Genomic DNA, 9,738 nt, shown 5'->3' on the forward strand with positions numbered 1-9,738 from the left:
TTTTTGTTTACTTTCTTTCAAGCAATCACATCAGTGTCATTCGGGGGTTGCGAAATTAGACGATTAGCAAATTAGACGGCGGTACTTAAAAGGAATATAGGCGATTTTGCAAAACTGCAATTGTAAGAAAATAGACGAAAGTGAGAGAGAGATTAAAATTGTTTGCAGACAAATTGCGCAAGAAAAATATAATTGTTTGTTGACATCAGTTAAATTTCGGTATAGCCAAAAATTTTACAAGTCAATCATGCATAATTTATTCAATTCAAAACTCTCTTGTAATATTCGGATTTGACAGTTCTTTTTGAATTTGTGAAACTTGACTCTTAAGAAAAAATTTTGTTGGCCCTTTCATTTTCATAGCTTTTTCGTCTAGATCTGTAAAATGCCAGATCTGTAAAAAATAAATTCCGTCTAATTTCGTTTTTGTAGCATCCGTCTAATTTGCTTATCGTCTAACTGCCTACCCCCCCCCCCCCGAAATTCTACAGTTTAGTAGCGAATGACACGGGCCTAGAAAAATAGACGATAAGCAAATTAGCCTTTCTCTCCACGACTATTTTCTTTTCACGACAAGGGACCGACAACGACAGGAAGTCGGTCGACACAAGGGACACGAGTTTGGGATCGACAACGACACGAAGTGCAGCAAAATCGTGAAGCGTCATATTCTCGCATTCGTCCAGTTGGTCGAGTAGCAGTTGTCCGATTGAAGTTCAATTGGCCGAATCGGGCTAAAGTGTTTAGTTGGCCGAACTGTGCGATTGGCCGAAATCGTCGGAGTGATCACCAGGCCGAATTGTGTGGTTGGCCGAAAAACTTCGAAATTCATGACAGAGTGTCCGGTTAGCCTAAAAACCGCAAAAGTTGTCAGACTGCAGGAACTACTATGATAGAGTGGTCCCTTGATGAAAATAACCAGGTCCCTTGAGAATAAGACACCTAGAGCTCTCAAATTGTTTAATAATTATGATTACGCCTTTCAGAAAGATGTAGCAGTATATTTTCAAACAAGTTTCATGTTTTGTTATCTCTTAAAACCTCCCGTCACCATTTTAAGGTTGAAATTTTTTTTTAAAAAAAACCGCCAGTAGTAGGTTTTGATGACAAATAAGTCAACCCAATTATATGGTTGTTAAACCGTAAAATAAAGTAAAGCGAGCAAATTTCAATATATAAACAATAGTGTGATTGCAATTTTCAATCTGAAAAGTTTCTGGCTGAACATATTTTGCAAGATTTATCAAATGAATAATTTATAAACAAACTAGTTTTCAAATTTATAAGACGCGAAATGCATGCAAGACCTGTCTATCATGGTTGCTTTTTCGAGGGACCACTCTATCATAGTAGTACCAGACTGCACAGTTAGATAAAAATTATCAGACACTGCGAATTGGCCGAACTTTAACATACTGTCCAGCTGGAAGAAAAGCGTCAGATTGTGCGAACTGGCCAAAAAATGTCAGATTGTGCAGTTTAAACGAAATTCGTCGGAAGTGAGAGTGTTGGTCGACTGTCCAGTTGACCGAAAGTGTGCTGCTAGCCGAAAGCTGACATAGAGGCCTGTTCAGGTTTCCTGATTGTTGACTTTTGATCGAAGCGCAGCTGTGATTTTCTCGACACCCGAAGTTTTTGGATTTTTCCCGGTGACGCCATTCTCCAAAATCATCAAAAACTGTAAAAATGATTCAAAACTTTTAAAACTTTCCATTTGTGCTATGAATCTGTATACGATGTGATATATGCTATAATTTTTTCCGCAAGCTAGCACCCGGTAATTTTTGTGACTACCGTTGGACTGAAATATCTTACAATCTGTACTTGACATTTTTTTCAATACCAAAAATTTTAGGATAAATGTGAACGGCATATTAATCCGTGAAATCGGATCATAGACAACAGGTACTTAACTAGTTTTTGGATTGGTTTATGACTCGAACCAGGTGATCAAAATTTTCCGGAAAATTTTGTGAAAAAACTAAAAAAAATTCTCAAAAAATCCTCAAAACGTCCCCAGAATTCTGCAAAACAGTGCTGTAAGACTACACCCGCTTATCTTAGTTGGTCTGGTAGCAAAATATTAGGCAAATTAGGTTGAATTTTTTCATCCTCAGATTTTTTCCGCGTGTATTTTTCGAACTTAACCAATTTGCCTGATCCCCCACCCACCTTTGGTCAAACTGAAAGCCAGTTCGCTTCAAGTGTATCAAAGCCGTTTTTGCCAGTCCGATTATTGACTTCGTTGCTTGACACTAATGTTGAGTGGTCAGGTATGGTGATATTAAGTGGGTTAAATGAATTATTTCATCGTCAGGTTTACTCCAATTTTCCAACACCATTGGTACTTTCCAACCACAGCGTAACATAGACGTCGCATAGGTCGTTTAAGTGTATAATATTCCTTCTAGGAGCTAGTTCCTTGGATCACGCTCTTCGAAAACTTCCCGCTTCGTCCCAGAAGCGCATCAAAGTTACTTGCTTTACAAAGCTAGGTTTAAGTTTGAACTTAAACGCTAGGGACTCGCAGAGTACAATACAGTACTACCTTCATCACTACTTGTCTCACCGCAACGACCTTGTAATTTGTCACGACGCCATTAATATCTCGATAAGTAGGCACCGCAGCAACAACAACCGCAAGCTGAGTAGTGAGAAACTTGTCAGTTTGTTATTAAGGTATGGGACAAATATCTGTGCGATCGTAACTGTAGACGGAACGGAAACGAGGATATAGAGGAAAGTTTAGTTTCAACAGGTATTCTCGTTCTGAACGTCGTCAAAGACTTTATCACTAAGGCTAAGGACTACGTACTAATTGAGAAGTACAAAGAGCTTCACCAGCCTCTTTCCCTAGAGTTAACGACTCTCCTACTTCTAAGGATTTAGCGCTAATCTTAACATCCTTAAGACGCATAGGAAGCGGATCCGCTGATCACTCATAGCTCGAAAAGCTATAAAAATAGGCTTCAGGTAGAAGCGTTGAGACGTCAAGTTCATCCATCTTGTAAAATTTTGTTGATATTTTAATGTCAATTTAATTACGTATCAAAACATTATCTCATTTTACTAATTGTTTTCTATTTAGTGAGCATCCGTAAATTAGAGTCAATTTGTGGAAAAATGTGGACGAAAAATTCCAGAACGAGATACAAACGTTATTTGAAATTTGTCTAAAATGAGAACAAGAGCTGCTTAAAGGCCACTCATTTTTACTTGAGTGCATTGAGAACAATAGTCGCACCGCAAAAATTGATAATGCTGTTTACAAATGTAAAATTGCGTTGGAAAAAGCTGTTGACGTAATTGAGCAGTTAATTAGCTTAGCAGGAAAAACGAAAAACTCTGAAAAAATTATTGCTCAGCTAGAAATTTGGCTTAAGAAACTAACCGAAATGAACGATAAACGAGTCACAAGATGAGCCTTGAACCTTCGTCATTTTCAGCAGCCGGCGTTACAGGGAGCAAGGGACCTTTACAACAAACTAGGTCTGAGACATCCTTACGTTCGCACAAAACAAGAGTTTTAGAAGCTCTAGTATCTGGAAACAGGTCTAAGGTCTCTAATGAGTTTAAGGAAAGTAGAAAACGTTAATCACATATGTCTGATAAATCTGCTTCCTCTCGTCATACCTCGACTGTTCACACTATGTCATCAAGTGAGAAGCGGCAAGAGTTAGCTTTAGTAAAACCACGCCACGAGGAGCTGGAAAGACAGTATCAAGTATCTGTAAGGCTCAAAGAGCAAGAGGATCGTCTTAAGTTCGAACAAAGGCAGCTGGAACTAAAGCAATTGGCTGAAAGTCATAAAAAGCAACTGATTAAAATGGAAATGAAAGTGTTTGAAATTGAGGATAAATCATCTGAGGTTAGCGAGAAGGTAGCGGAAAGTAACTCGACAGGAGTATGTCAACCTATTTGAAAAGTTGCAACCGATCGGAATAATGCTTGGGTAGACTCCGTTGGTTCACAGGCACCGCCTGACAGTGCTAGTGCGCTAGGTTTGCTGGCCTTCACTCCTGTAACAGTTTCGTCAGAACTGACGACTTTCGCAAACCTCGTTCATGCATCTAACATCTAACAAGTAATAATCATAACCACAAGCACGCATTATTGAGTGACCCTGGAACCCATAGTCATGGAAATTGGGCTATGCCTCTATTTGGCAGTGCAAACGTTTTGCCATTGCAAGCTTCTGTTCCATCTGTTTCATTCCCAGTTAACAAAATGCATGCTAGTGCACACGTGTTACCAACGCCGTCTGCTGTTCCTTTGCAGATTAAGAGTTCAAACATAAGTAATGGTGGTTTTGCCAACAGGCAACCGGATCATTAACTGTCCCAATGTTACCGGCACAACCCGGTACTGGTTTTGTTTCTTTGTCAACTGGATTTGCTGGTAGTGACTTTTCATCTTCTGGAGTAAACCCACCACCGGTTTTCCTTTCGGCACATCATTGCCATGCAGCGCCAGTCCAGACGCATCATTATGTTCCCTTTGTACCGCAAACTGTGTCACCTAATATCAACGATTACTACACAAGTCATGCAAACTTATGGCGATTGGCCGCTACAACTCCAATAGTCACGCCCGTTCCGTGTTGTCAGGCTGGAAACGTTTTTTCTAATGTGACAATTGCTACCCCACCGTGTAACACAGCCGTCCCCTATACTAGTGGTTGGACTGTGTATTTTATTACTCCACCAGTTAATCCTCTACATGTTCCGCATTTTGTCATTAATAGAAATACTGGTTATCAGCCAGTCAACGAAGACTACGCACCATCTTTTCCTAATCCGAACCAAGTTTGTTCGTCGGATCGACCTTTCTCTGCTCGTGAATTGGCGGAATTGTTAATGCACAGCCGCAACGATCATTTTCCTGGCAACCAGTTAAATTGGCCCGAATGGTTTCGTCAGTTTAAGTCCACCGTTGATTCCGCTGTTCTCACAGACGATACGAAACTGACATACTTAAAAACACTGGTCACAGGCAAAGCAAAAACAGCAATTGCGGAGTTTGGTTATAGTAGCGTTATGTACAAGGACGCACGGGCCACCTTGCAACGGAAGTTTGGGCAACCACACGCTATTGTTGGTGCGCATCTTGATAAGCTAAAAACTTTTTCTCCACTTAAGATGCACATTTCGAAAAATGTCATTAATTTCTCCTCTGCCATATCTGGCCTCGTAGCAGTTTTTAAATTAATGTCAATTAACAATGAACTGAAGAGTGTGAACCTGTTAAACCAAGCGGTTAGTAAATTTCCGCCTAACCTCAAGGAAGCTTGGTCAATGCATACTGTTAGGCATAATTGGCTGCACCCAACACTCCTAGATTTTAATAACTGTTTGAAAAAAAAGGCCAAGGGACATGAGATATTACGTGTACTTAACGCTAAGGCAAAAAACGAGGAACCAATTAAGCCAAAAATAACCAAAGTTTTTGCAGCCAATAGCAAGGTAACTAAAAAAAGCACAGGATAAGTCCAAGTTTCCGCCCTGCGTTTTGTGTACGGGTAGTCATGCTTTGTGGAATTGGGCTGTTTTCAAGAAAAAGAATGCTACTCAGCGAGCAAAATATGTAGCTGAACAAAAACTTTGCTTCGCTTGCTTTAATGGCAATCATAGTTTCCTGCAATGTTCTAGAGCTAAAAAATGCCCGAAGCCAGATTGCAATAGCACACATATTTTCTTGTTCCATTTAGCCCAGAAAACTTTTCTCGTAAGAAAAATTTGAATGACTCAAATAAGGCTGGAGCAAACAAGTCCAAGGAGAATACAAACACTTCCACCCACGCAGCTGTTAGTGATGTACATGAAATTGAATCATCTAAAAAGTTGTTGCCGATTGCAACACTTGGTGTGAACTCGGATGTAACCAGTCTCCTGACGTTGGTTCTTTGTGATAGTGCATCGACTCACTCTTGGGTGTCTTTTCCACTCGTTAACCATCTCGGCTTAATGAGCGAGCTCGTTAACTTGTCAATTAGTGGTTTCAATTCAAACACAGTTGTTGAAACTCAGAGAGTTTACAAATTCCTCCGAGGCGAATAATAGTGATTTCGTATTCCCTCTGTGTGCATATGTTAAAGACAACATTCGAATTGGTTCCGAATTAGTCAATATTGCTGATTTGCAGAATAAATATCCACAATTAGCACCTATTAAACCAACTCAAAATACTTATGAGGACGTTCAAGTTATTATAGGACAAGACTACTACCACGCCGATAGACCCATTGAGTTCATCTTGGGAGATGATAAAAACTCACCATGTTCCGTTCGCCTACCCATAGGTTGGGTCGTAACTGGTCTGTTGCCGCCGTCCGTTTGTTTTACTTCTTCGTGTTTCAAGTGTGTTGTTAAAGATTCCTCTTTGACTGACAAGATAAAATCCTGGTATGAGCTGGAATCTTATGGTGCGTTCAAACAAGTCGATAGCCGTTCCACCGCGGATAAACATGCTTTATCCATCCTTAATTCTGAAACCGTTCACAATGGCATTCAGTCTCCGCGGATATAGAGGGTATGTTCCTCCAGGCAGGAGTCCTCGCCCGCGATCAAATTTTGCGTTGCGAAAAACAGCAACTGATAATATGTCCACATACTCTCGTAAACGAGGCCGCATCACTCGTAAACGAAAACTTTTACATGGACGATTACTTGGATTCGTTCGAGGACCTTACCTATGCAATTAAAAATAGCCGTGATTTGGTTTCATTACTCAAGTTGGGAGGATTTATTTTGACTAGATTTGTCGAAAAGACTGATACAATTTTTTTAAGCAATGAACTTCGAGAATTGCGAAACCTCGTCTCCACCCATTAAAGAAAAGTAACGGTGCCGAATATTCATCACACATATAAGGTTTTAAGTGGGACCATGTGAAAGACACATTGGTTGTTAGCAGAGGCGTTAATCGTCCTCTCGAGTTTCGTCTCTTCTGTGTTGGACCATGTTGTGTTAGTAGCTCCATACACAGTTAGGGCCTGTCTTTTGCTTAAAGATCTTTGGAAAATCTGTGGCCAGAGTTGGGATGACGAATTGCGGGAAGACATAAGAAATTTTTCGAGTGGCACTCCGGTCTCCCTCTCTTAGGGCAATTGAATATTCCCCGCTGTTAATTCACAGAACCTGTAGATCCAATTGAGCTCCACATGTTCGGTGATAGCTCGCAGAACGTTTTCTGTGCGGTTGAGTTTTTGCGTGCGCGACTCTCGAGTTCGCACAAAACTCTAATACCCTTCATCTTTGGAAAAGCTCACGTTGCGCCCATGAAAGTGCTATTTATACCAAAGCTAGAGCTTCAAGCTTCTCTGCTCCTCACTCGACTGAAAGATGATATACTGAAAGCACCTACCGTTAAAACTAATCAGGTCTACATGTGGGCAGATAATACTACAGTTTTGCAGTGGCTAAACTCCAGTGACAAATTACCTGTCTTCGTCGCTAACCGTGTCGGCGAAATCCTCGAATCGACACGCATAGGTGAGTGGCACCATTTTCTGAGCGGCGATAACCCACCTGATACTGGTACCTTGATAGCCTGATCCACCTGATAGCCATTAAGGATAGCAGCTGGGTTATATGTCCGAGCATTCTCAGGACGACTGATTAGGCGTTTATACCCGACGAACGTGTGATCAATAAAATTCGTTTGAAGGGTTCTTTTTTTTGATGTCGATAATTGCTTAGAGACATCGCCTTCCTTCGTCACCGATGTCACATCCCCCAAATTTACCGAACATGGGTTCAATTGGGAATTGTTTAGTTCCTTTACGAGAGATTAAAGAGTTGTCGCATTTATGTTGAGGATGCTGCCTTCACATAAGCATTTTCGCGGTAAGGACTTGCAGATTACCGATCCCACTGAACTTGATTTTGCGGAAAGCAAACTAATTCATCTTGCTCAGATGGAATCTTTCCCAGTTGAGTTGTAAACACTCACCACTAGCAAAACTATTAAGAAAAGTAGTAAAATTGCCACAAACTCGCCATTTATAGATCCCGCTGGTATCATTCGTTCCACCGGACGAATCGTGCGCTTAATATGCCGAGTTTGATGCTAAGCATCCAATATTACTCGACGCCCGACATATTCTAGTTCGTTTGTTGGCCCGCAGCCTCCATCATAACTATTTTCACCAAGGCTTAGATTACATGCGCTCCGTTTTAAAGATAAAATATGCAATACTTGGGTTGCGTCGACTACTTTGGTCTATCAAAAATCAATGTGTAAAGAGCAGTAAACGCAAAGCGAGTACCATCCAGCCAATTATGTCCGATTTACCTGTCGAACGTCTCGGATATAAGCAACCACCATTTAATCATACGGCTGTGGATTATTTTAGACCGCTTTATTTTCCGGTTCGCAGAAGCACTGAAAAAAGATGGGGATTCTTTTTCACTTGCCTCGCCACCAGAGCTGAACACCTTGAGATCGTACCATATCTGGACACTAATTCTTGTGTCAAGGGCAATGAACGGTTCATTGCGCGTCGTGGTACACCAAGTCGATCTGGTCGGATAACGGCACGAATTTTGTTGGTGTGGAAAAGGAATTGCTTGCCTGCAGCAAGAATTGGAACGGCATGGCTCCAACCATTTTTGCACACAAACATGTTGCTTGGAAATTTAACCCGCCAGGCGCACCTCATCATGGCGGCTCCTGGGAGTGCCTCGTCCGAAGCGTCAAGCGCGTGCTTTATGATATACTAGGCAGTAGGCGAATCACCGAAGAGGTGTTAGGAACAACACTCTGCTTAGTTGAGCAGGCCTTGAATTTGAGGCCAATCACTCCGGTAGTACTGATTCACGTGAGTTAGAAGTTTTAACGCCAAAACATTTTTTGCTTGGACAACATGCCACAAGCTTTCCTTCGCTTTTATATGGGGAGCACTTCTACCACAAGAAAAGGTACGTGCGAGCGCAGTCGTATGCTAACGCTATTTTATCTCGTTGGCTTCGAAAATATGTTCCCTCACTGAATAAGCGTGTCAAGTGGCACTCTCATTCTGACTCCACACTTAAGACAGGCGATCTCGTGTGGGTGATTGAGCCCGATAGTCCGCGTGTGTACTAACCTCTCGCCCGAATCGTCAAGTTAAACTGCGGACAGGACGGTTGCGCCCGATCCGTCCTTGTTAAGACCATAACCCCTGAAGTCACTCGGCCGACCGTTAAGCTCGCTCCGGTTCTTCCTTCTTCAGAGAGGGAGGATGTTGCAACGCAAATATAAACAAAAGTATGAATGCTTATAAAACCAGAGTACAAATGCATATAAAACGAGGGCAGATGAACAAGCGGCCAAGGGACAAACCTCTCACTTTGGTCAACCGGGTTCGAGTCTCCCCATACGCAGACCTTAAAATATGTAGACCCGAGCGGCTATAGCCCCATTTGACCGTTTTAACAGTTTTTTTGGTTCTAATTCGGTTCAGCCTTGATTAAGGCTGACCGTGAAAAAGAGCAAGGACTTTTGCCTCAAGGACATGGACATTACCGACCGGTTCTTGTGGCTAGCTTGCGCCAACTTGTTTATTTGAGCTGAATATTGGCGAGTTTATTAACTTGTTCAATAGCAAATTTTGGATGAAATTAGCAGTATTACCGATGAATTTTGTATTACCGAGAATACGAATTTATTATTGATTTTTTTCCATTATGAGGCCAAACTGTGCATTTTGTGCATTGTAAGCGGATTCCGCAACAAGGACGCTCCCTTTGTTTTTTTTTT

At 41.4% G+C, this 9,738-nt stretch overlaps 2 protein-coding genes across 2 annotated transcripts in view; both read right to left on the minus strand.

The window, feature by feature from the left end:
• Window positions 1-7,504, minus strand: part of LOC134857267 (putative uncharacterized protein DDB_G0286901) — a 9,056-nt gene extending 1,552 nt beyond the window's left edge. The window contains exons 1-3 of the mRNA XM_063873653.1: window positions 7,440-7,504; window positions 6,981-7,119; window positions 4,351-4,518 (exon numbers count right to left, since the gene is read on the minus strand). Of these exons, the coding sequence (XP_063729723.1) occupies window positions 4,351-4,518; window positions 6,981-7,119; window positions 7,440-7,504 (372 nt within the window). The remainder of the gene's footprint in view (window positions 1-4,350; window positions 4,519-6,980; window positions 7,120-7,439) is intronic.
• The window catches only part of LOC134844386 (cytoplasmic dynein 2 heavy chain 1-like), a 495,494-nt gene that overhangs the window by 187,994 nt on the left and 297,762 nt on the right, over window positions 1-9,738 (minus strand). The gene's annotated exons all lie outside the window — the stretch shown is intronic.

Source organism: Symsagittifera roscoffensis, chromosome 1, assembly GCF_963678635.1.
Source record: "Symsagittifera roscoffensis chromosome 1, txSymRosc1.1, whole genome shotgun sequence".
NCBI lineage: Eukaryota > Metazoa > Xenacoelomorpha > Acoela > Convolutidae > Symsagittifera > Symsagittifera roscoffensis.